The sequence below is a fragment of the Aythya ferina genome (assembly GCF_964211825.1).
Source record: "Aythya ferina genome assembly, chromosome: 4".
Taxonomy (NCBI): Eukaryota; Metazoa; Chordata; class Aves; order Anseriformes; family Anatidae; genus Aythya; species Aythya ferina.
In genome coordinates, this window is record NC_140300.1 from 15,705,370 (window position 1) to 15,732,959 (window position 27,590).

Below are 27,590 nucleotides of genomic sequence, written 5' to 3' on the forward strand. Positions count from 1 at the left end.
TGGTCATTTTCTACAAGACTTTACATGGAGAGACGACTTCTGAGGTTAGATTCTTCATTAACATAATAGAAAAAGACATCATGAGATCCAGTGACTGGAAGCTAAAGGTAAACAAGTTCAGGCCAGAGCTAAGGTATGACTCTTAAGGCTATCTAACTGTGGGAAAAATTTCCCTGGAGGTGTGTTAGATCAGCCATCACATGAAGTATTTAAATCAAAGCTAACATAAATTAGAAATGGCTGTGCTGACGCAGATCAGAAGTCCATCTGGCTGGATGTTGTATTCCTGCAAGTGGCCAGTGAAGAAAGGAAGCTTGGCAGGGGATGAGGTGGGGATCCCAGCAATTACTGAACCCACTTCCATTCCCTCTGGCACATTATGACAGTTCACGTTCTTTTTTACACCACCACTGAGCAGCCCCCAGGTTTTCTTAGGGAAGTTGTTGAGCCCTAACCTCGTGTGTCCTTGCAGAAGAGCCACTGTAAAACCCTGTATCCATCTTTTCAAGTCAACCTGTGTATTTCTAAGCAGAAATTTTAGTCTTAATGAAAAATTACTGAGAATTTCAGCTTGTTTCTATATAGAAGTTCCCATCAGTGATGCCTCTGGTACCTCTCCTGAAATTATTGGGCAAAACTTGTCTTCAGTGAAATCAATGGTAAAAAAAAAAATAAAAAATTTCCTTGACTTCCATGGATTCTCTCTAATCCTGAATCCAAAGCAGTAGACTTTAAACCATTTGACTAACATGCCCCATCAGTATGGCCATGTTTCAGAGAGGTTATGAAGGGAAATAGGGAGGAAAAGCACTGAAGAAGTAACCGGAGTGAAGTACGGCATTTGGTGTGTCTCCACCATAGTAAGCCCAACATTGCAAATCTATTTCTGGGCAAGTCTTGCTTTCCTAAAGAATCTCCTGCAGATAACAAGCCAACTTGTTATCTCTCTATCACATTTGCAGGAGAAATCCATCATCAGCAATTTACTCAACAATTAGAAAGATTTTGCCTTCAGCAATATACATTAAGTGAGAACTGGTGCATCAACATTTAACTAGCATATATCTATAGCACTATATAAATAAGTACAGAAATAATAAAGGTGTGTGTATTCACTGAGGCATGGAGACTGCTCAACAGAAAAAGAACGGGTACGTTTCTCAGAAACATGAATCTGCAAAACAAAAATTGCTCTCAAGTTAAAAATAATAATAATAATTGTTTTAAAGAGAGGAAAAAGTATTTGGCTCTATTTACAGCAGTGTATACCACAGGATATTTACAATGGAAAGTGCTTTCATGTACACCACTTGATGTTCTAACAAAGTACTCGTGCAAGAAGAAATGGGAGGCAGAATAAAAGTAAACGGAAGTTGAAGATATTTCTTCAGGGCACAGGAAGTGTCTTAATCCTTCCTGGCTGTCATATTTGTTCCTGCAAGACATTTTTCTTCGCAAAGAAGACTCAAAAACAACTATTATCACATCAAAAAATTTGCTGTAAGTACCCTGGGCAGAAGGAGAAAAAGAGGTGACTAATGTTACCCATGTGTGTGACACAAGATCACATTGGAATTTGGGTTCTTAGGAGATCAGCACCTAGGTATTTCAATTTCTTTGTTCTTGATACATATTTCAACATTTATTTTCTGCCTTTACAGAAATCTATGCAAAAAAAGTGTAGACCTTTCTTAGAAATAAATGAAATTGCAAGCACTTGTGGTGTTTTAGGAAGCTGAAGCATGGCAATAAAGCAAACCTAAGGCATTGTAAATACAAAATGTAATAAATGTATCCTGAATTCAGAAGTATAATTTAATTCTCCCCAGTTACCACCAGGTGGCAACATCATAACCCTAAAAGTTGTTTTTTTCTGAAGTAGAGAACATTTAGATATAAGGAAGTGATGTATCCCGTTGCTGCATTCATTCCAGGAAACAGTGCAATTACATTCTCTGACAAGGTTCAGATTTCTGCCCAACTTTGTCATTTGTATAGAGAACTACAGCTGCTACTGAAGACATTAAATGTCAAGCCTCCTGGTTTCCACTGAATTTGTATCATTTAACTCTCCTTTTTATTTTTTTAATTTATTTTTTGTAAGAACTTGGGTTGTCAAGAATTCACGATGAAGAGCCTTTTTTTGTCTCTCTTACTAGTCTCTATTCTGTTTATGAACAGCTTTTCAGAAGTGCGAGGAAGGAAATGGAAAGGTGAAGGTACAACACAGAACTTGGAAAGTATTTTCATTGGAAGGTGTTATGACTATATCAGAATTGTGAATCCTGCTGTTGGGTAAGTTTTGGCATGTCTCTGGATTAGTTTTTATGTTCTGTATGAAACGATCAGTAATCAAAAGTCTGATGTTTCATTCCTAGCCATGAAAGTATTGAAGCCAACATTCATGTAGCTTTCTAGAAACAAAAATTGAACTTTGATAGATGTCGTAATAACAAGCGGTGTAAATAAGGCAAGATTTTTAATGTTTCAACTTCATATTGCGCATTTTTACCCTAATAATACAGTGTTCTGTGAGGAAGGTGCTGCACAGAAACTGTGGGGATGTTACTTCTGAAACACCAAATCTGGGAATACTCCTGGGAATACCAGCTTCACTTTGCATGTGTTGTAGGTCAGGTCAAGTAAGAGGGAAAGGACCACACTTCATAGCTGTCGTGTGCTACTGAAAGAAACTGTTTAGTTTATCCACTTGAGAAATCAAGTAGAAATCAACTGGTGAAGTGTTATTACCTGTTCATCATCTTGTCATAGTCATATTTTTCATCAACTGCACAGAATTGGAGGTAACACACTATGCTAAAATGACCACTTTTTAATTCTTCTTTACATTGTTTTGGCTTTGGTAAAAAGGAGAAGTCTAAGAGCGGTCTCACTGGGGTCAGTCCTTTTTTCTGTCACCGAAATTTTTTCTGATAGTTTGAAGGTATTTGGAGAAGGGGAATGGCTGGGTCTCTGCAGTGTTAATTTGTAGTCTTATATAAAGTTAGATTATGTTGCATAATAGTAGCAAATGCCACCACCTTCCCCCAACCTCCCATTTTCAGTTCCTCCTGCAAAACCGGAAGATGTAGACTTGTCATGAGAACAGGTTTATGACCTTTAATGAAGGCAAAATGACACGTTTCCTCCTAATAACATTCTTACCCTATCAGAACCCTTTTGCTCAAAGTTCTGCATGAAAGAATCCATCATCCTAATGCAAATAACACAGTACTAAAAGTTCATCTAAACAACTCAAGCTTGGCAAATATATAAACACGTCAGAGCAGAAGGTGCCAGTAAACTTTAACTGTACATCTCTACACACCTAGAATATAATATAAACTACAAAAACTTAAGTCAGTTAACAGTTGTTTACATATCTAAAGTCTTATCTTGCAGTATACTCTAGATAGGTAAAGTTCCCATTACAGTTAATAGATGTCGTTTCATTTTTATCAGAAGAAAGGCATAACTAATAATACAGAATACTCTAAAATGAGCAACCTAAAGGATAGTTATTGTAAATTGTAAAGTTGAGGAGTCTGAACACATTCATCGAAATATTCTTACTTAGAACAGCATAAAGCAAGGCAGGACCTTAGCACTGCTTTCCTGAGTTAAGGTCCAGATTGGCTTTATAAAAAGAACAGCTGCACAATTAATTTCATATTATGTGTTTTTACTCTCTTTCCCTTAGGTCTATAAGCAAATACTGTAATCTAAACAATATTGAAATTTCATATAGCACAGGTGCAATACAGATACTCTAATTATTTATTATCCTTTCTGTTCACTGTCTGTTTCTTAATTGCTCCCAGGCTAGCTTTTAGAGAGGCATAGCCACCTGGATAGTTTTTTCTTTTGAATTTATGAGCAAATAAAATAAAATAAAATAAAAAACTTTACTAACAAAAAAAGAAGCTGGCAAAACACCTCTTTACACTGCAATAACATTAAAACCTAAAAATGTTTATATAAACATAAGGAAAACCTTACATTAAAACAGAACATACTAAGTTGCAAAAGAGGTGTTTTACAAAAGTGAGGGATTTGAATGAAAATCATGTTTTAAGTTTTTTAATAGGACTATGCTGTATTACACAAACACAACTGTTCCTATAGTGCATTTCTTCTATATTTTTTACAGGTAGTATATAATGGCAGTTTTGGGGGGAAAATAACTGACTACTATGAAATAAATCTAATACAACTTACTAGCGTCTATTAAGATTGGAAGGAATTGTCCTGAACTACAGTCCTTTCCCACTCAGTAGTTTAAGAAGTATTTTGCAAGCTAAGAAATAATCCTTTTGATTTACTAGCTGTTCAAACCTGAGATGAGATGATATGAGGAAAAAAATGCTAGTGAATTAGCCAGAAAATTACTGCTGGTTTCAACTGTCAACAAAGATTTCAGCTGATGATAATTTACAAGTACTAACATGAAGAGTGTGCTTACAGTAAACAGCTCTTTAGCAGAACAAGACATAAATATATACAGGTGTCAGAAGCTAAAGTTTGAGAGCTTAAAGTTTGAGAATTTAAAGAGCTTGAAATTAGAAATAGTGTGCAAATCTTGTTATCAGGTAAGACTATTTAAATATTGGAACTGCTGATCAAGGGTCATATTGCACCACTGAATATTATCAGATCAAGAACCCGTATTTGCTTAAGATAAATTGTTTTTTAAACAGGTGTTGGAAAGCTATTTTTTAACTAGGTGTCAGAAGCATGAGCAGAGATTACTGTGAGAAGTTCAGCGGTTTCTTTCCTGCATGGGAGCTGTTTAGCTCATCATTAGGGGTCCTGTAGCATTAAATGATCTGGGACATGCAGCATCGCAAAACAGCTGCTTAAAGAATCTCATGAGGAGAAGTGCCAGCAGAAAGCCTGCTGTGTATGCATGACATTCAATGCACAAAATGCTAATTGCAAGGTTTAGTTTACTTACAGGGACTACTATAACCTGTTCAAGCTACGGCTTTGTAATTACAACCACTCACACAAGGAATGCTTTATGCAAATAAAACACATTATTCTGTTCTGCAGAGTGTTCCCAGCGTAGATGTTGTCACAGTGTAAGTGGGGAAGGCACTGTGGGAAAGTGATGAAAGTAGCAGTTCACTTTTTAATTCCTCCAGGCAGGCTCAGAGCTTTCGCAGATGAGCTCCTGCCAATCCAGAGATTTAGGACACTTCCATCCCTCGATGACCAGTCCTGTCCTTCTGCAGATGACTGTCCCCAAGGCAGAAGCGGCAGAAGAGAACTAAGTGCACAACCTAGCATCTCATTTCACACCACGTCTTGATGAGCAGTTTAAATGTTGAATCCTTACAGTATTCTTGCAGCTACTACACAGTGACAGTACTTGTCCCATACAACCACTGTACTCACTCCAGCAAGTTACAGCTCCATAATCCAAGGGCCTGCATACACGGAAGGCATTTGTTCATCAAAACCATTATTCTGCCATCAAAACTTTTTGGTATTTCCTTCTGCCTCAAATCTGACATTTTAAGAGTAAATTTACATTCCAATAGCTCTGCATGTTCAGCTATGTTTTAATTGAAATGGCTTTTCAAATCCCCCAAATTTCTAAGAACGCTGCATTTCTACAGTGCTGGATATCAGACCTCACTATAAATACCTTATAAAAGTTTTTACGACTTGCATATAATTCTAATCCCACACTGTAAATCATAGTATTTTCATTGCATTTCACTTCTTCCTAATCTCTTTGGATAGGTGCTGCTGTAAGAAACAGGGAAAAGAAAAGAGATATAGGCTCTTCCTGAGTTGTGAATTTTCTGTCTTAGCCTTGTGAGGTTTTTCATTTGGGGACTGAATTGAAAGAGATTGTCAACAAATGAGTTTCTTGCTCTGCTTTGAAAAAAAAAAATAAAAAACAGTTCTGCTATTTGTTCGTTTCAATGATTGCAGGGAGAAGAATTGCTCGGAGTTATGGGAAGCTTTCAGAAATGCTTTTATTAACAAGGATCCTTGCAACATTCTACCTAAGGACTATGAATTATTTATCAAACTGGCATTTCACACAATTCCAGCTAACAAGGTAATGATTATTAACGTTAACAGTTCTGTGACATCCTGCAGATCTTCTATCACATAGTAGCTCAAAATGGACCAAGAGTCATTCTGTGGCTGAATAACAATTCATTATTTTGGCCCATCTGCACTTTACAAACTAAGCTCAAGCTGGATGGCACTTTTCAATGTGTATCTCTTCATTTATTTTGTGCAGTAGCTCATGCAGTAATCTTTGTAACCTTCTGTACTGCTTTACAACTGCCTTTGTGCAGAAGACCCTGTTCCCGTGTCAGTTCTGTCCTCAGGTGTTCTGGATGGTTTTTGTCTCTTCCTGCCCCTGTACCAGCAGCTCCACATTGGTGCACGTTGGTTCTGTATGCATGTTACCATTTCTTCATCCTCACTCCTTTTGCAGTGAAAACTTGGCATTTGTATGCCTTTCTTACTGGTGTTACTTTCTTCTCATGCTACAAAGGTCCCCTGTTTTTCCTGCCATGCCAGGAGCTCTGTCTCAGTCCCTGAACTTGCACGGCTACTTTTCCTCAAGCTAGGAGCTCTGCTGGCTGCTTCCTTCTCCTCCCAGTCCTCCCACACCAGGTCTCAGGGCACTGAATGTTCAACTTTGACATGTTGAACATATTAAAACTAGCATAACTAGAATTGAGATACAGTGCCATCATATCCCATCTAAATGTGTGCTTTAGCCTCCTCTAAAAGATTGTATTTCAAAGCAGTTTTTCTGTGCACACAATTATTCCTTATCTCTAAGTGATACAAGCTAACCTAACAAATGTTCCTGTCAACATAACTTCATTCATGAGCTCATTTTGCAAACACAAGAATAACAGCTAGACATTGATTTTTCTTCAGATCATAATTCAGCATAGTAATATGAGAGAATTCTCTAAGATATATCTGGATTATGAATGTTTCCTCCTTTTCTTCATTTTCCTAAATGTCTGCCGAGGAGGGCAAAGCTGGGCCTAATTATATTTAATATGGGTCTATTTCCATTCTCAGCATGGTGAAAATATCCCTCAAGCCTCTAATGATCAGAACTTACACCACTGTAAAAACAAACTTCATTCCTGTAAAGAGATAGCTAACATTTCCAATTAGTAGCTTGATTTTGAAAGAAATGCCAAAATATGTTTTAAAATGTTTTCAGCACCCCATAATCTCATTGTTTCCACACCCAAGTGATGGTTCATTTCTTCTGCATTTTGTATTCCTTTGTTATTTAGTCTCTCTTCTGGGAAAATAATCAGCTGCTAGTCAAGAGCTTTACCAGCGGAGCTCGTCGCTACATGTCTCTGAGTGATGCTCTCTTTGGCTTCGTTGCAGATTTTCTAATCTGGTGTGGGCAGGCCAACAGCACTGGTAAGACAATTAATATTATATTAAACGTCTTTCCATGTAACCATAATGGAGACTGACTGCTGTGTTTTGGAGGAGGCAATTTTACCCCACGAAAAATCAGGGTAGCTTCACTGTCTCATTCTTGCCTATTTGGTTTGAATATTTAACACAAAGAAATCTAAGCAGTGCTGCACAGGAGATAAACGTTGGTCCTTTGGTGGAGCTCATTGCATCCTAGGTATGGATTAGTTGCTTTAACCAAATTATTGAGTCATAGTTTGTGTAAACTGCAGAGGATGGAAAATGCTAGAAAAAATACTGTTGTCAGTTTCCTGTGTTATGTCAGACCATCTTGTATGTTCAGTGAGTAATGCAGGACTATTAGTAGTTGCTTTCTAAGGTCACTTTTTATGGCCATTATCATCTCTTTAACAGTACATATCACGTGCCTTCCTACAGGACTGGACTATGAATCTTGCCCTACCATGGAAGAATGTGAAAACAATGCAGTGGATTCTTTCTGGAGGATGGCTTCAATCACTGTAAATAGTGCATTAATGCTCACTTTGTGCATTAGTGAGTATGTTCTGGGAAGTTCAAGAAAAATTGCTGGATCAAAAAAAAGATTTAAAGTTATAATAGGGGTAGATTTTTCCCTCTGGTATAAATAATCCTTTCTAGGCTGGGTATAATTTAGCAAGAGGAATCCAACTCTTTCATCTTACCTAGCTAATGTGTTCACATTCACTGTCAGCTGTCTTAATGTATATTAAGCATATACTAAGCACAATAAGCATGCTAAATATCTAAAGAATACAGGTCTGAAGTGGCATTTGACAGCTTTGAGGAAAACCCTTTATTCATAGGTCAAACCCAACAAGGAGTGCCAAAATGCTTTATTCTTATACTGAAGAAGCTGTCTATAGGTTTGAAAAAAATAGTTTGAGAAGATACATTGAATTAAGGCATTGGCTGTTTAGTTCTTGTCTTCTCTACTGAAGTGAGCAGCCTAGGATGCTAGTTTGATATTATATTCACAATTCTTGTATTCTCCTTGGTAAAATGCTCTCCTTGGTCATCATTTGCTTGCAAGACAATACCAAGTCATATAGCAAATCAGTAAGCTGAGTTGTGAAAAAAAAATATTTTGTATTGCAGTATGCACAGCACAGTTCTGGGGTGATACATGTCTTGTTGAATGGTTCTGCAGAAGGAGGAGCTTATCCAGTCAAAGGGTAAGAAAACTGTGTGTGAACCCAAAATAATGTATTCAAGGTCTGATGCATGCAAAGAAAGGTCAACCTTCGTTGACCCAGTTGTCTGGGTCTTCTGCCACAAGGATTAGAAGTCTGTTAAGTTGTGGGGACACCTGTTAATTATCCCCAGCTGTAGGAATCAACATGAAATGGATGAAAGCAATCCTCTTGCATTTTAGAAGCTGCTATGGCAAGTAGGATAAAGTCTCTTTGAAAGCCACATTCATTCAAGTCAAGCAACATACTGCAGCAAAATTATAGCATCTGCGTGTCTTCAGAAAAATGAGCATTACAAATTTTTTAATCAGGGATATCTTCTAGGAGAGGACATTGTTATAGGGAGTGTAGCCATTGCCAGGTCTAGGAGCAAACTGGGTAAGTTCTATAGGGAAAGTGCTTGGTCCTGCTGTTTCTCTGTGACAGAGATAAAGTAGTTTGAGATTCCTTATCATTGAAGTAAGAAAAAATAAGAAGGATAATGGAAAGCATTAACTCCCTCTTCTTATTCCCTGCTTATATTAAGAATTGATGTATTTTACCTGATTTGCAAGTTTATCACTATGCAGAAGTTCATCTAAGCTTGTATTTGAGATCTATTGTAAATAAGTCCCTAAGAACTTTAACTGAGTATGTGGCTGTAATGGCTGCCTGTCTTTGGTGAAATATAGATCCTTCCTTACCTCAGCAGCCATCCTGTTCAAGGCTGATCAAAAAAAAATATCTTAAAGCACAGAACATATCCTACTCCTGTTTACTAAGTGAATCATAGAATCACTAAGGCTGGAAGAGACATTCAAGATCATCTGGTCCAACCATCCCCATACCACTAATGGCACTCACTAAACCATGTCCCTAAGAAACATGTCCAACCTTTCCTTAAATACCTCCAGGGATGGTGACTCCACCATGTCCCTGAAGACTGATAATCATTGCAAAGTTAATTTTATTTCCAGGTAGGAGGAAACAAGAAGTTCTTAAAGCTACCACCTGTTCCAGAACACCTACTGTGTACTTATCCCATTCCCCCAAAGGCTCCACCTCTGTACACAGCTTTCAGCTAATCAAGAAGACTTGTATGGTTCCCTAGAGTTGGTCAAGTGGTCAGCCAGAACTGAATCTTCTGCAGATGATATTAGTTGGCAGCAGGCCAATGCCCAGATTCCATTATAGATGCTGACCCTATTTCAGAAATCTCTTACACGTGCATTAATTCTTCCCATCATTTCCCTGAGTTACCTACCTGGTGGTATTCTGGCCAGTGAAATCTCCACCTCTGGAACACAGCCTGCCAAGAAAAAAAATAACAAACAGCCAGTTACTCCATCTGTGTTCTTCGCTATGTATTATCCAGACCATTTATAACTGAATTTCTTTAAGATGTGTTTTTTGAAAGAGGCTTAAAGTTGAATAACTAATAGCAGGTGGTAATTCGAAAAAAAAAAAATAAAAATAAATCTGCCTGTCTTGCTAAATATCACTCTGGGCTATTTTCCATCAGTTATTTCAAAGGAACTTCAATAGTTCATGCTGTATTAGTTTGTACACTTAAATCATTTCTTAAATCATTTTAGGTCACCATTAAGTCACCTGTAACCATTTTAAATTAAGATGTGTTTCTCACTTCATTAGATGCATTTTTGGCTGTCAATCACATATGCATGAACGAGCAAAAGAGTTAAAAAATAACTGTAAAGTTTGTTTTGTTTTGTTTTGTTTTGTTTTGTTTTGTTTTGTTTTGTTTTGTTTTGTTTTGTTTGGGGGGGGGAGAGAGACATTTTCCCTCTGTATTTTAGACAGGCTTGAATACCTTGGACGGGCAAACCTCCTGTTGGTGCTACTGACCTCTGGTTAGCCAAAGCCATACACAGATGTGACCAAAGTTGGCAACTGTTGGTAACCACCTCCCACTTCTCTGAAAGTTTAAATTAACATGCTAAAATGGTAGGCAAAAAAAGGCACACACCTAGGCTCAGCCTCGCACCAAATGTGCAATGAAAACACAGCCCTTACAAGCTCCGTGAGAGGAAGGAAAGAAAACAATGAAAGGGTCAGCAAACATTACAATACATCCTTGCTGGAAGGGTTAGAAATCTGTGGCTTTAAAATACCTGCATCTCACAAGAAAATCAGTTACAGACATTAAAATAATCCACTGGACTTGGCATCTCCCATTTGATGTCAGAAGATTTAGTTGTCATTTTATTATCCTGTTTTAATTGTTATACAACTACATAGGAAAGTAAATTTACATAAGGCAATAAAGTGGAAGATTCTTCCTGCCAGGGACAGACATATCTAGAAGTTTCTCCCTTACAGTGTTATGTATTCCTAGACCAAATACCTCGTTATTTTTTTCTGTGATTTCATATCTAAAAATATATTTGTCTCGTGGCTGTTGTTATATTTTATTTTAAACAGAATTGTGTTGTCTCTAAGAGCATTAACTACAAGAATGATCTTTCCTGACTAAATATCAAATGCTTTTTTGTTTGGTTTTGCACTTTAAAGTTCAGTTCACTCTGGTTCTCCTTTAAGTTACAACTTTAATCAGCTGAGACCCTCTAAGAATAAGAATATAAAAACAAAACCTCTGATTAAGTGTTTGACTTTTTGGACATTCAGAATGTGAATCAGATTTTTTCAACTCTGTGTTGAGTCTGGTTGTAATCAGAAGATATAAATGTAAAATCAAGGAAGCTCATATGCTACAGCAGGATCAGGGGCTTGATTGCAAAAGAGATTTGACTGCAAAGGGATTTTTTTTTTTTCCTGTTCCATATAGTTCTAATAATTTGGTTTTTTTTTTGAATCAGATTTTTTGCAGATTATGAAATACCTAATCTCCAGAAAGATAAGATCTCAAAAATTGTCATCTGGGTTGTGGATGATATTCAAGGACCAGATAGGTAAGTTGTATCATCTAAAAACAACTCACTTCTCCTTTTTCAACCAGTCTTTAAAATTTTACCCTAGTTTTCTCTTTCATTACAATTGCATAGCAATTAAACTAAAAATATTTTAGATGATCTCACTAACACAGAATGAACAATCCGACATTCACAAAGACTGTATTAATAGGAGAATTAGAGAAAATAAAAATAAATTGTCATATTAGTTCTGGAGTCCACTCAGTTAGTTTGAGATACGTATGTGTGGATCTCAAACCTTAAGTGATGACTTAGCACATGCAGTTTTGCTTTTCACAGTGATTTTGTTGATCAACCTATGATTTCTTTAGTAATGAGTATTTACTGACCAATGGGTAAGTGACAAACCTTACTACTTGACATTGGTTCACTTTTTAGAGGTCTCAGTAGGTTCTATACTATGCCAAGCTTTCTTTGCTAATTTGACCAAATTAAAAAAAAAAAAATGATGCTAGATATAGAAGCAGCATTTAGGATTATTTCTGTTTGTGGGTTGTTTTGTGTTTGTTTTTTTTTTTTTCTGTCTCCTGTTTTAGTATTGCTTTGTATTCAAGAAAGAGGACAAGCTTCTAACAACAAGAATAATTCAAATTTGTTATAACCAGCTTATTCTGTAAAGACAGCATCGACTCCATCACCAGCTAAACACCTGACAAAGAATATTAAAAATTAAAGTCTTTATTATTTTTTATTATTTTTTTTTCTTGTTTCTGTAGTGAAATCTCAGAAACATAGGAGTGTTGGTTAATGGAATCTGCAAATGCTGTAGAAGCTGAAACCAATCTCCAGTCTCTGCAAACTGAATATAAAATGTTAAACAACTATAAGCAAATGAAGCATTATAAATAGCAATGTGCATCAGTTTTCTATGTATGTTAAGGAGCGTAGAAGAGACAAAGTAATGGGGATTTATATTACTAATTCCATCAAGTCCAATGAAAAGAAATTGCATGATGAGAGACATGCAATAATATTACAATCTTTTCTCACAGAGATTCCTGTGGAAAAAATACTGTAAAGATATTAGAAGACCGACTGAAAGCCCTTGGCTATGATGTCACCTGCACTGACAATTACAAGTAAGTGAAAATCCTTCATAAATACAGTGTATCTGCAGAAGCAAATGATCTATATTAAATTATTGCTTAGCTTCAAATGTCTAAGTGCTAGACTTAAGTACAAGTGTCTAAGTACAACAGACTTAACATTTTCCAGCAATGAATTAAGCAAAACACTACATCTTATTGCAGAATTGCATAATTAAGAGAAACATTATACTTACCCAGTATTAGACACAGAAGATGTCCTCATGTATCAATTCATAGTGAATGTGTATTTGAACCAAAAATCTAAGCAATAGTTGAAAAAGTGTTAAATGTCTGCAGAATTACTAATTATTAACAGCAGTATTCACAGCTCTAGTTATTCAGAGTATCATTGAAGGGAAGCTTTATACATGATAATATTTTGGAATTTGTTTCCTTTCTTCATTTGTTTTCCTTGGTGTTCTGTCTGAAAGATGCAAATAAAACAATCTCTTCACAGGCCTGTACTGTTCTTGCTCTGTGTGGATTATCCTGATGACTCTAACTGTATTCTGTCATCGTAAGTAAAAGAAGTTCAATCCATCACCAGTGTCATTGCAGCCAAGTGAATAATGCAGAAGTCAACAATTAACAGATTCCATCTCAACCATCTATATAGCATCCATAAGCAATATGCATTATTAAGTTTATTACTTACTTTGTATTAAGTAAATAATTTCTATCTAGAAATTGTGCACAAATCTCAGTGAGTTCCTGCTGTTGCAAATTAGGTGTTAATCATTTCTCTTTGATCACACAATCACACTGCGTATCACTAATGGTATGAATGAAGTTTGTAAATATCAGTGTTCTAATGCAAAATACTCAAAATTTTGAATTATTTTCATTAATATTCATCCAAAAATAATGAAATTGTATGTCAAATGACAATAGAACTAAAGAACACTTCTCCAGCTACTGGAACATTTGGTTCCAGATTTTGAGAAAGTTTTTTAAATCTTCCATTTTGCATGCAAGCTTAGTTTCTACATTTTAATACATTTACTTTGGTCCAGTAGGTTATCTGCAGAAAATGCAGCTTAAATCCAAGATAAACCTTTTTTAATTAGCAAGCGTCACTCCCCCACTAGGTTTAATTGTTACCCTTCCTATATATATATATATACAATATATACAATATATATATTGTGTATAATATATATATATACAATATATATATTGTGTATAATATATATATATTGTGTAAAAAGCATTAAATTAATTTATTATGTATTTCATTTAATTTTACAGGAAAGAGGTCTGTTTTCACTTGTGTTTTAAACTGTATGTTGTTACATGTATAGGTGCACATAAGATACTTGAACATCTGAATATGAAAACTTCCTCACAATTTGGAAACTTGCAGGATACATAAATGTGTAAAAGTTGTTCTCTAGTTGTATTATTTTTATTCACAGTCCATACATTTGTCCACATCTTTTCTACTGCCCTTTCTACCCTAATTCAAGCACTTGCAAATCTTTTGTATGTTAAAACCCTTGTAATACTGCGATGATTATCTCTGCTATCAAAAACCTGATTTGCTGTCCCTGGTTATGGCAGCACATGACTCCTGTGCTCAGGTTTGGATATGTTCTGCCTGCCTCTGAATGGACGTTGTGTGGCAGTAGTGCTTCACTTAGTACAAAAAAGGAGATGTATATCGCTTCCCATAGAATGCGTTCAGTTTTTAATACACTCCTACAGAAAAGGAGTACTCTTCTGTTTCTGTGGGTCACTGAAAATTTTTACTCGTCTTGTCACGTGACAACATTTACATCCAAATTATATCCCAGCACCAACCTATAAACATGCAATGAAAACAGCAGCATTTTAGAAATCACTGAGAGCTCTAGACTCCTTTTAGGTAGTAGATATTAAAATCAACCTGTTCCTGGCTTGTTGAGGCATTTGTTTTTTAGTGGATACCACTTGCATAGTGGATTAAACAGGGTCTCCTTGTCCTGTCAGTGAATTATAAGGCTTTTGCTCATAGATGTCATGGACTTGGCTGTTTTCATCCTCATCAGGAAAAGTTTCCCTGCTTCTTTTCTTCCTGAGCTTTACATTCCCTCTCGTGTGCATGGCAATGCAATAGGTTTAATACACTTCGTATCTATGCTATCCCTGATCAAGACAGAGCTTCCCAATCTGCATGCTAAAAATTATTGCAGCTCTCTGAAATTTAAGTATCTGAAACACTTAACACGAATGAATACTTACACTCTTCCCCAAATCACTTCTCTGCAACAAATAACATCTTCATTGAAATTAGCTGCCCTTTCCAAAAGAGCCTTAAGCAGGTGTTAGATAAATTATTTGATGACTATCTTCTAGATCTGTTTTCTCTGTAGATGGATTCTCCCTCTCCGATGCTCAGTTAGCTGACATGGGAACAGTTTGGTCAGTAGTGGTGTTACTATTAAGAGCATGTATCTCAGCACAAGGATGTTTAAGGGATCTGAAGGTGCACAAATCCATGGCACCTGATGAGGTACATCTGCAGGCCCTGAAGGAACTGGTGAATGTGGTTGCTAAGCCACTATCCATCCTAAGTGATAGGTTGTGGCAATCCAGTGAAGTTCCCACTGACTGGAAGAGGGGTAAAACAACCCCCATTTTTAAATGGGGAAAAAAAGGAAGACCCAGGGAACTACTAGGACAGTCAGTCTCACCTCTGTACTTGGCAAGATCATGGAGCAGATCCTTCTGGAAACTATGCTAAGGTACCATGCTGAGGAGAAGGACCTGGGGATGTTGGTTGATGACAAACTCAATATGAGCTGGCAATGTGCGCTTGCAGCTTAGAAAGCCAGCTGTATCCTTGGCTGCATTAAATGTGGTGTGACCAGCAGGTCAAGGGAGGTGATTCTCCCCCTCTGCCCTGCTCTCGTGGGAACCCACCTGGAGCCCTGCATTCAGCTCTTGGGCCCCCAGCACAAGAAGGACATGGACATATGAGAATGAGTTCAGAGGAGGGCCACAAAGATGACCAAGGGCCTGGAGCACCTCTCTGAGGGAGTTGGGGTTGTTCAGCCTGGAGAAGAGAAGGCTCCGGGGAGACTTTATAGTGGCCTGCCAGTACCTAAAGAGGGCCTACAGGAAAGTTGGGGAGGGACTCGTGGTCAGGGAGTGTAGTGATAGGACAAGGGGTAATGGCTTTAAACTAAAAGGGGGTAGGTTTAGATAAGGTATTAGGAAGAAATTCTTCACTCTTAGGGCAGTGAGGCCCTGGAACAGGCTGCCCAGAGGTGCTCAAGGCCAGGCTGGATGGGGCTTTGGGCAACCTCGTCTGGTGGGAGCTGTCCCTGCCCATGGCAAGGGGTTGGAACTTGATGATCTTTAAGGTCCTTTCCAACCCAAATCACTTTATGATCCTATGGTTCTATGACATCTGTTAAGGAGAGGCTTCCTTTGCATTGTGTGTACACATAGGACATTTTCATACTTCAGCAATAAATACTGACCACAGGCATGCGGGCTTCATTGCATCCCCTTTCACTATGGCTGTTTGTTACAATGCTGATAGCTGGCTTGTCATCCCCTAGAGCTTAATGTCCCGAGCTCAGAAGCATCAGTTGTACAGAAGACTTTTGTCACCACAGCTCCTGTTACCTCGGCGCTCCAAAGGAGAGGCCTGTGGCAGTGGGATAGCCCAGAAGGTGCTGTGGTTTACTTGGAGCTTCTTGGGTAGTGATAGTGCCCCTTAACTCCTCTCCAGGAACTGTATTCCTGCTGAGCCAAAATTCAGACTCCTTTTTTGACTTTGACACCAGGTTTGAAGAAAACATGCAAATAAAAAACTGCCCACTAGATGGCAGAGATGGTTTACAAACATAAGCAGAGAGGCAGCCTAATGCAACCTATTAGTGGCGGTATTTATTACTTGCATTTTTGCAATGTCAGGGAGTCTTAGAAATGGTTCCAGATACTGTTGTATCAAGCACTTTAAAAATATAGACTTCTAGGACTGCTGCTCTCTAGAAGAGCTCTATACTTTTCTCAGGTATAAGCCAGAGCTGGTACATGGACATGGAGCAATAAGGAGGCTGAGGTAGTATGGACAAACAACGTAGAAAGAAATTTCTCAGGGTTCTGCACACAGATGCCCTATTTATAAAGTCATGACAGCTAAAGGGAATCTGGTGGCAAGCGCTTATAAAGAAACTTCTAGCTTAGCACTTGGACTGCAAACTTCATCTTTGGCAACAAACCTCTGGTATTTGAAAGAATCCTAACTCAGCCTTGTGCTGTGAACATCCTGTTTGTTTTCTTTTCTTCAGATCTGCACCACCAGCACAAAGAAGACCCATATCTTCAGACAGAGGAGGCAGCTGGAACAAGCTCATGTTTGTTTCTCTTGTAGGCTTTTTATTCAGATCTGCTTCAGAGTACTGAGATAATCAACTGAATCCATATTCTCTATTGTCTTAGCTGGCTCTAAATTTGGCTTTAATTAATTTCTAACTACAATTTCACCCTAGTTCTGGGACTGGCAAACTTGCGTATTAAAACCCTGCATAATTCTATCTAGATATCAGCTACTAATAGCATAAAAAATCTGCTGCTAGAAAGCCTCACCCTTCATTTCCTTTTCTTGAGCAGAAGAAATCCATTGCTATTTTATCTTATCCAAATCCTCCAGAATGAAACTGAGAATAATACTTTCTCTCTGTTCATAGAGTTCACAAAGAAAACCTAAACAATGCCCACCATACATCTCCCAAACAACTAAATCCTACTATTTTGGCCTTGAAAACTATGCTTTGAGAAGGGGAAGTGGGAGCAGGAAGTACGAGTTCAGATGCTCGCTTGGTGCAAAATACAATAAGCGAGACAGTGGAAAATTTCAACTCATTTTCATAGTCTAGTACTTGAGCCAAACTTAACTGAAACTGTTATACACGTAATAGTTACAGAATACACAAGCCATGTATATTTACCATGGACTGGCAATTGCTTCATCATCCCCACAGCTGTTCCTCAGCTGGCTATCTCCCTACCACTGGATAATGGATAATACGGTCAGTATTACTGGGTCTAGAAGGCTCCACAGGTTTTCTAACACAATGTGGTTAGCATATCAAATTCAGACAAGAACCTGACAAGTCAGATATTTGTCTGCTTTCAGTGGACTCAGTGTGTTTGAGAATATATGGAGAAGAAAGCAGCTGTAATCTTGAAGGTCTCTTGAGTTACTTCTGCGAGTTATCGAAGTGTTCTAGATGGATGTTCATCTAAACTAGCAGGACATACAGCTACTAAGATGACACATAAATCTTCGGAAAAAAAATAGTTGTTATTTTAGAAAATAATTGGAATTTTGTTGCACTTTCTCTGTTAGCTTCTGTGTTATTTATTTGTGTTTGTGTTAGCTGATTGCTAAGAAATTTGGATGGAATGTTCCTGTTATGTGAGTGTTTCTGATTCAGGACTTTGTAGTTGATTTGCATCCTTTCGGTCTTTGTTACAACTATATCAGGTTAAATGTTTGAAAGATAATATTTAAAATATGTTGTTGTTGCTTATTTGTCTGGTTTCCATTCCCATAATAATCTTTAAATCAGTTCCTGTGCAAATTCATTTGTACAACGTACAGAGCTGCATTTGCCTGTGTCAGAGTTGGATTAGGGCTCCAGCTCAAAGGATTCTTGTGTGTTTCAGAAACTTGCAAAATGACTGACGTCAGGCTCACAGATAGGTGCCTGAGCCACCTTTGGGTCTAGTGTTGTCCTGCCCACTGACCAGTGTACCACGGTGTGGGGGGGATTCAGAGGGTAACTAAATATCATCAGCAAGGCATATGCCTCTCAGGCAACTGCCACCCACAAGCCAAGTGTCCCCACTGGCCTACTTTTGCTTTCTGGCCCATGTGAGCTTTTCAGCCTCCGGACGCTATCAATTTCAGCAGTGCAATCATGACTGGCAGTTATGCATGGTACCGAACACACTGCAGGAAGTGATAAATAATTCCATTTTAAAACTTGCAGGAGGCACAGCAGGATAGATTCAATGCAAATGACTTGAGGTTATTTACTGTTTAACCTTATATCGAGACCAACATACCCAGAAACCTCTTGCAGAATTTTCTTATTTCTAATATTCTTGCCTCTATTCCCATTATGTCGACTCAGCAGCAAAACCAGCATTTTATTTTTCCCAATACCTTTTGAATAAAGTGCTTCAAGCTTGAAGGAAAAGCTTAGGAAGATCTGTAAAGTTTTTTAGCTCACCAACTAATATAGCTGGGAAAAGAAGGCAGAATTTTAGATACGTAGTCTTCTTAAGATCTCAAAGGCAGCAAATATCAAGCTGAGTATGGATCAGTTCTGAGTTAACTTAAATTGTTTTAATTAGTGTGAAAGAACAGTGCATCTAGCATCTAGCAGGGCAAAAAGCAAAGTGAGAAACAGTAAGGTCATTTCCTAACAAAAGTGAGCAAGAGAATCCCTTCTTTCTCTTATATTTCTACAACTACACAGCATGCAAATAGTGCTATTTACATGTATATTTTACATGTATGTGGTGAGAATGAGCCCTGCCTGTGCTCTGCCTTAACACTTGGTAAATGCTGTGATTAGCAATGTCTCCTGTAAAAGCTGTGGCACATGTGGAGGCATCATGTCTAAATGCCTGCTAATGCTCAACAGGGTGGATCAAAAATGGATTCAAAATGTTTTGATCATTCATATTTGTACTAGCAGTACTGCAAATACAGCTGTCTGCAGACATGAATTCAGGTCTGGAACTGAATTTCAAGGGGGAAAATGCTTCAAGGGGGAAAATGATTCAAGGGGGAAATGTTTCATAGGAAAACATTATTTGTATCATTTCATTTTGAACACAATTTGATACCACAATTCTGTGTAGATCTGTCAATACCCAACTACTCCTGGCAAACGAAAGCATCATGCACCATAGCATTACGGGGTGCTTTGCACTTACACAGACAGACCTGTGGAAGCTACTGATACAAATATTGCATATCTTCACCCATTTTGTGGACCACAAAAACTCAGTTATGTCACGCTCTTCATTCCTATATGCAAGTAAATATAATCTCCCTTCCACTAACCTATTTTTGTTTCTGCTGCATGTGTTCGTGTCACTGTATCTGACAAATGCAGAACTCTAATTCAGAATAACTTATTTTTTCAGCATGTATGTGCATGCACACATATACATCTGCTCATGCCCGCTCTGACTACTTTTAAATACAAACTCTTGAGTGCTTTGGAGTAAGTGCTAATGAGAATAAAACAAGGACAACTTGTTCACCTCTCTGCCCTTTTAATACTGCTGGTGTTTATTTTTGTCGTATTGGCCTGACGAGATATGCAGCTGACACATCTGTGTTTCCAATCAGCAATCTCAAATGTAGTGAAACTTCCACCGAAACCTCAAGAAGTTGCATAGTACTCAGTTGTTCAGAGGAAGGGAACTTCTATGATAATTTTCTTTAAAACTGGATTTGCTAGAAATAATTCTGATGTATTCTGCTTCAACAATGGAGTGTATGTTGGAAGAAGGGTGCTTTTAACAGAGGCAAGAAATTTGGTTTAAAATAGCTCAGTATAGGGAGGCACGGCATCTTAATTTAGGCAAATACTAGGGTGGTTCAAGCAGCTTGCAGGGGTTTTTCTGATATTCAGGTTTTTCCTAATTCCAGTTTCTGCCCAATCTAAACGTACTTGTCATTGTATTTAAGAGATGAAGAATATAATTTGCTAATTTTTGCAGGTAGCTGAGTTCCTGTAGTTCCCTGTGAATCACAAAGGCAAGCTCACAATAAACTCTGTCACCCCACTACAGCTCAAGTGCAGCCCAAGCTGGCAGGCAGAGGGGCTGAGGAAACTGTGGCCTCGGAGCCCAGCACAGACACTGCCCTCACACCGTGCCAGAGCACCCACCTTGTCCAGGCAGCCCCCTTGTCACCTGCCTTCTGCTCTCTTTCCTGCCATCTGCAGCAAAGGTGAATCTGGTCTCAGTTCAGATGAGTTATTTCATATTTTTAGCAGAATATGACTGAAAATGTATGACAATGGACATTTTATAAAAGGAAAAAGAACCAGGAAATTATATTCAATAATATGCATTTCCTTTAGCTAATAGCTACCAAAGTATTAGTCCTTTACTCGTGACTAGGAATACCTCCACACAATGCTTTGGTAAGCTCCCAAAGTGCAGACAGAAGGGATCTTCCCAAACCATATGTCTGGAGTAACTTGAGTTATATAGCATAAGTTACAATAACTAACAAAGTAATTGTGTTTTCCTGGGTGTCTGTTAGTGAATATACATGATATGGTCTGGTATCAGATACTAACAAGTGCTTCCATTAATAATTAACAAGGAATGTCAGGTATTGTAGGTATAAACCAGGATGATAAGTCAAGAATTTGGCAAACACTGGACCACCAAATTGTAGGAAGACTTTTTCCTGTTTGCAACAGGTAGTCAAGAGAGCTGTGCTAAGAAAATGGCAGGCGTTGCATATTCTTAACTAAGTTATGGTAATGATGTAGAAAAGCTCCTTAGGTCACACTCCGCTGTTTTGAGCAGAAGTAGCTGTTCCTACCAAATTTTAGTCGTGTGGTCTCAAATCACAACTGTAAGACATGCTGGACTATGTATGTCATGCTTCCTTCTTACTTTTCCCTCTAGTTTAATGAAAGATGCAAGAAAATCAAGAGCTGGTATTTCCTTGGAGGAGAATAAAGTCACTTGACTGTCACCTTGAACATTTTGTCACCACTGCCCATAAGCATGAGGTTCAATAAAAGAAGGAAAGAGTGATTAAAAGCAAAGTGTGTGGCATGCATCATACAAAAAGAATCTACAGTAAGACACAGTAAGAATAACTAATAAACATGGAAGGCACAGCATCAAATCCTGGACAAATATTTAAACACATATATACAAAAGCATATTTTATGAAATAGCTGGCAACCAATAAAGATCTTGTTTTTCAGGTTTCATGTTTTTCTTTCACATGGACCCCTTCCAAGTGGCAGACCTACTCCCTATAGTTCTTTTAGGAGAATTCTGCAATGTGTACAATCCTGTGCCTGCCTACCATACCTTTAGATCAGCTTTGTTTTGTTGGCCGCCTCAGTGGGATGGTGGCCAGCTGGGTACTTTGTGCCAGAGCGTGTGAGCAGCATAATAATTGGTACTGGCCAGAAAAGAAACACTTGAAAGTCGGTGGGATTACTGCATTTGTCTTCAGTCTGCACTAACCTAATCTTTGAAAAGTAAAAGCAGTAAAAAAAAGTACAGCAAGCTCATCAGACTGTTAAGTAGCCCCAAGCTTGATGCCTGCTCATGCAATCAGAAGATCCCTAACTCCTGGATGATAGCTTCAGTATAGCTCTCCCTTTCTTGCAATCCCTTATATTGCAGCTGTTCCATTTTGTATAAATTAAACATTTATTGGGTAAAAAATATTTTCTCGATAGCTTGATTCATGCTGAATGCACAATTCATTAAACTTACGTCTCCCACTCTGCAGATCAGTGCTTTAAACACTATATTCTTGAATGTATTTTTTAAAAATTCATCTAGGCCATTATTTTCTGACATGGCTAAGTAGAAAGCCCTATTAAAAAAAGGTGAAGATGATGCAGAAGAATGAAGTGACTTGTTTCCCTTGCTGTTCTGGAGCTACCATGGCTTGTGTGTCCACTCCACCAGCAATGTGTATGTATGCAGGGGATTTCTTAGTGCATTGCACAAGCCCTAGCAATGAATTTGTTTTGTTAAAAACCTGCCATTTTGGCTGCAAAAGAAATTGTAAAACTGAAAAATGTGAAAAGCGGCACTGGTGACAGCAGGAAATTCTTCAGGCAGCAGAAAAGCTTATGAAGCACCTGTAAAAGTGCCAAGCTTTCAAAGTGAAGGGGAAGGAGCAGATGGCCTGACACTCAGGAGAGCTGGCAAGGGAAACCAGCACAGACATGGGAGGAAGAAGCTTGGTCTGAAGGGGGAGAACATTTTAGACCATTTGAAACCTTTGATTGCAATAGACAAGGAAAAATGTTGGTCATTAGTGTCTGTTACCCTGCCTCACCCTGAACATACAGCCCCAGCTGCTGTGACTCCAACCAGCTACAGGTGAACTCACGCAGCAACAAGTAAAGAAAGGAGTGCTAATCACACACTGGGAAAGGAAATAGAGTATGACGAGTTATTAAAGAATAGCTATCCCCAAACATTCCTCCCCAGAATGTCAGCTTTAAATGCACTTCCCATCATAAGGATGTTAATTTGTAAGGCAGTCAAAACTGTAGCAAGGTTTGAAACATGGAGCTGCAGAACAGACGCCGTGACTTCTGAGAAAGATCAGAGTGCATCTACATTCTTGTCAGCCTATCTCACTGGATATTTGATGCTCCTGAATAAATCTGAAAGTCCATAAATCACCTCCTAGGAAGAAGCAGCTTAAAACTGAGTAGTTCCAGTGCCATTTTGGTAGAGTACAACACTAAGGGAAAAAGCAAGCCACTAATTTTAGGATCTTAAGCTCTGTTATGAGGCCTGAAAAGCACTCATCCCTCATGCTATCTCTGTAGTCTCTTTCGAAACAATAACATGAAAAGATCAGAGCTAGTTTTCTATGCAGTGTTTAGTAGGAGTTTCCTTATTAGAAAGGATTTTTAAAAATTAACAAAACTACAACTAGAAGAGCCTTTAAAAAAAAATCCCTGAATTATTACTTTGGACTGCAGAACTTCACAGGAAAACAAACAGCAATAATTGCCCATACAGAGACAAACAAACCTTACCTATGTGGGCAATCAGAAAGGTTTGGAAAACTTATTTGCTAATAAGGAAAATTTATCACTTACTGATAAAAGTTTTTTCTTCCTTACTAATATCTTCCTATCTTCCTTGCTTGATGAGGGGAAGATATTTGGCTCCGTTATTGCTCTTTTACCTTCCATCTGAGATTAAGGACATTTGGAAGGATGGAATAAGGTGAGATGGAGATTGTATCCTCGGACTCAAAGGGAACTGAAGAGCCCACAACCATTCCTGCTTTAATAAATCAGTTTAAATGGAAATCATTTGAAAAAAATAAGACAGGAATTGATCCTGTCACAGCCATGCTGTAGCTGTTTAATCTCACCCTATTTCTTCCAAAAATAGTTATCTAAGAGGACACATTTCATAAAATATTTTTGAAATGACTGATGGATGGATGTCAGAAACTTTACTGTAAAAGCCTGAATGCCATGACTGTCCATGAGACAATTCTGTGTGCTATAGCAACAAATCTTCCAAAAGAAGATTCATGAAACTATTCAGAAAGAATAGTTTTTTCCACTATGTAAAGGGGCATTTTAAAGAAGACAAAGCAAAACTCTTTTTCAGGAATGCACAATGCAAAAACTAAGGATGATTGTTAAAATGCACAAGCGAAATTCTGTTTAAACATCAGAAAAAAAAAATAATCACTGTGAAGATGGTCAAACAGCTTGCCAAGAGAGGTTCTGGATTCTCCATCTCTGGGGGCTTTCAAAGCTTCACTAGAAAATGCCCCGAGCAACCTAATACAAGCCTGAAGTTGCATGTGAGTTGCACAAATGGTGGGACCAGATGACCTCAGAAGTCCCCTCCCACCCACATTGTTCAATGATGCTGTGAGTTTTCCAAAAAACAGCAAACACTGGATGTTTTCTTTCTGGAAAGGCCTGTCATACATGGTACTATCCCCTTTTTGTTTTCATAATACAAATGCCCAACTGGCAAGACCGCTTTATTTTTATAACATATTTAGCTGTCCATAGATTTTTAGCAATCACTCATGCTGGGTGTGTTCATTTCAAAACCTGACAGCTAACGTATTTATCAAGGACACTTCAAATTCTAATTTAAGCAGCACAAATAATATTCTACAACATGTTGCACTCACAGTCAACCTTAAGCTACCTGAAGATCTGCCTTTATAGATAATTGATTTCAGGTATTGTCTTCAAGGAAAGATTAGCTAGATTTCCATCTGTCCTGTTCCCTAAATCCTAGTATCTTTGGAAACCTGTCTGCTAAATTTCTTTGTTTTCTTTACATATTCATTAGAAAGCAAGAAGGACTGGCTGTATTCTGCAAGTCATTATCACAAAATCAGAGACTCCTACAGGTTGTAAGTGACCTCTCAAAGGCAACAGCAGCTTTGCAGTGACATAAGGCAGCTTGCCCTTACTTTGAGGCTAGGTCCCCTGCCTCACTGAGCAGCAGGTCCTATTTTCCTTGGTGTTTCTCCCACTGTAGATGTGCTTGTGGAAGACCTTGCATCACCCTTGAACATCTCACTAGTTTTAACTTCAGTTCAGGTTTGTCTCTCTTAATGCCGTCCCTGCATGTCCATGTCAGAGGTGAGTATGTCATGCTGGATCCAGCAGCCCCAAAAAGGTGAGGCTGCAGCAACTTCGTGTCTGTGTGTGCAGGATGGAGGCCTGCTAGTGAGAATATGTGTACATGTACATATGTGTGACATGGATTCCTTCAGCAGCAGGCCTCAGAAGGCTAACCAGTAGCTGGCCCTTGGATCCCAGTCTCCCCATTTGCTGGCACCTGGGCATAGGAGTCCCCAGGGCTGCAGGCCTACTCGTAGCACAATGGGTATCCCACCTCAACATCAGGGCTGATGGCTTTGCTGGGACAGCCCTGGAAGGAGCCCAGACAAGGGGGTTGATCCTCAGGAGTCCTTGCTTTGTGTTCCTGACTGTCTTTGTGTCCCTGTGCTTCTCCAGGCGTGTGAAGCTTTCATGAGCTGATAGGCTTGGGAGGAGCTGGGCAGGGAATTATTTGCGCTTCCCCTCCCACCATTGTCTCTCTGCCCAGACAATGGCCATGCAGTTGAGCCTTATCACATAACCTAACAGCGTGGGCAATTAATTATTTTACATTCCTCACAGACAGTCCGTCTGCCCTCTACACACTTTCTTCCAAGATTTGAGCTCAGTTAGGAGTTCCCAATTTGGCCAAGCCGGACTCCTGCCACAGCTTCAACTTCCCGCACATCTCCAGTTCTGAATCTTTCTTTCTTCACAAGACTGTTTTTCAACATTTCCTAAGTAGTCATTTCTGACTATCTGCCAGTTCCGATGACAAATTTCCCCACTTTGCTGATTAACATCTAGAAACAGGCCTCTGACTCCGTCAGGGCCAATTCATCCCTAACAAAACACGGCGAAGCTCCACTCCCCAACTGCACCAGGTTACTGAAGGACACATGCTGGTGCCCAACACTAGAACATTTGACTAATACATATCCTGGGAGGTGGATTTTGCATGGACAGAGACAAAATGTACAAGTGGGGATGAGGGAGGGACTGGGGGAAGGTGGCAAGAGCCAGTGGGAAACAGGGGCGAGGGAGGGAAGATCTCCCCGAGCAACCCAAATAGGTCCTGTGCCCACCTAGAGTATTTTATCTGAGAGACAAGAGGTAGGGAGGAGGGACAAATGACTGGGAGGCTGTGCAAACACAATAATATTTTGTCTCAAAGATCTCTCCTTTTAGATGTTGCTCTGTCCTGGGCTGTTGTGTTGGCCCTTTCATGCTCTGCAGTTCAAAACCAGAACATTTGTCCTGAGATCCTGTCCAGCATTGAACCCCTCATGTGTGTGTGTCCTCATGTTTATTTACACAAAAAGCAGAAGCTGATTTGATAGATTTTATTGATACTGCTTTCCCTCTTTCCTTCTCTTTATTTCTCTTCCTTCCTTCCTTTTCTCCCCTCAACTTCCCACATGCGTCTTGAGATTAGAAGAAGCCACACTACGTCTAGTCAAGTGTGTGTGTAGGGTGATGAAAAGGTCACTGGCAAAATAAGACAAAGTGGTGACATTTGGTCCTCCCACACTCTCTCGATGCGTGAGAACACATAGGAAAAAAATAGTACATTCCGGTCGAGAGAGCAGAATGCTTTATTGAGGAGAGGCAGGCATCGTGCTTGTCAGCATGGCTGATCTACTATTCTCATTTCCCCCATTTAAAGCCCTCAGCAGCGTATGAAACAAAACGAGTAACTTCCATGTGGAAAAAACAGGCTGCTTAGAAGTGATGGAGATGAAAGAGACAGAAAGCCCTCAGTGTGCAGAGTGCAAATAATTACTGGATGATGTCTTTTTACAGGGTAATTTATCACACTCCAGGTACAGCAGCCTGCACCGATGGGCTCGCAGAACCCAGGGTATGACTTGTGTTTGAAGCAGGCCAGGTGACTTTGCAGGTTCAAACCTACATGTTGCAGGGGGACTAACCCCAAAACATGCCATCAGTATGGAAGAATGTGTACATATCCACAGCTGTTACAGCGATGGGATATGATATTTCTTTCCCCCCAGTGAAAACACGTACCACAGCAGGTGATGCCAGTGGTCTCCCTGCACACCTCTCGGCCTTTGTAGGAAAAGTGCTTGAGGGTGTACTGATCGTGAGATTGTATCCTTATTTACAGCAAAAATGAGAATGAAGTGGCCATATTCAGAACACCCACAAAGTACAAAGTCAGTTTTATGAAAAATGCAGGTGTCTGGGCTTGGGAAAGCAACTTCAGAGTGCTTTCTGTCCTATATTTTTTAAACATAAGGATGCTTAAGATCCAAGGGTGTTTCCATTTGAACTGAAATGTCCCCTGGGTGCTTAAACAGGACTGAATTGATGAATTCAAGCATCCATTAGCAACTCAGAGAAGGTGACAATTAAGACATTACTGATTTTTTCAATTAATTAATTAATTAATTCAGGGGGACCTCCTCAAACAAAATTCAGTAGCAATGAATGAACCCACCCATACACACAACACTGTCACTTCCCAGGCCTACTAATTTCTGTAGGATTTTTCAGGATGATCAGAATAAGAGTCACCGAAACTTTATAGATTTGAAAAGCTACAAGTGTCTAAAATAA

General features: G+C 38.8%; 1 protein-coding gene across 2 annotated transcripts in view; it reads left to right on the top strand.

Annotated features, from left to right (window-relative positions):
• Positions 1–1,969: 1,969 nt before the first annotated feature.
• LOC311436126 (ADP-ribosyl cyclase/cyclic ADP-ribose hydrolase 2-like) overlaps positions 1,970–27,590 on the top strand; it is a 52,891-nt gene continuing 27,270 nt past the window's right edge. For both annotated transcript variants that reach the window (XM_084517966.1, XM_084517967.1), the window contains exons 1-8: positions 1,970–2,295; positions 5,944–6,073; positions 7,293–7,428; positions 7,867–7,949; positions 8,566–8,642; positions 11,477–11,569; positions 12,583–12,669; positions 13,136–13,195. In XM_084517966.1, the coding sequence (XP_084374092.1) occupies positions 2,129–2,295; positions 5,944–6,073; positions 7,293–7,428; positions 7,867–7,949; positions 8,566–8,642; positions 11,477–11,569; positions 12,583–12,669; positions 13,136–13,195 (833 nt within the window). In that variant the 5' untranslated portion in view covers positions 1,970–2,128. The remainder of the gene's footprint in view (positions 2,296–5,943; positions 6,074–7,292; positions 7,429–7,866; positions 7,950–8,565; positions 8,643–11,476; positions 11,570–12,582; positions 12,670–13,135; positions 13,196–27,590) is intronic.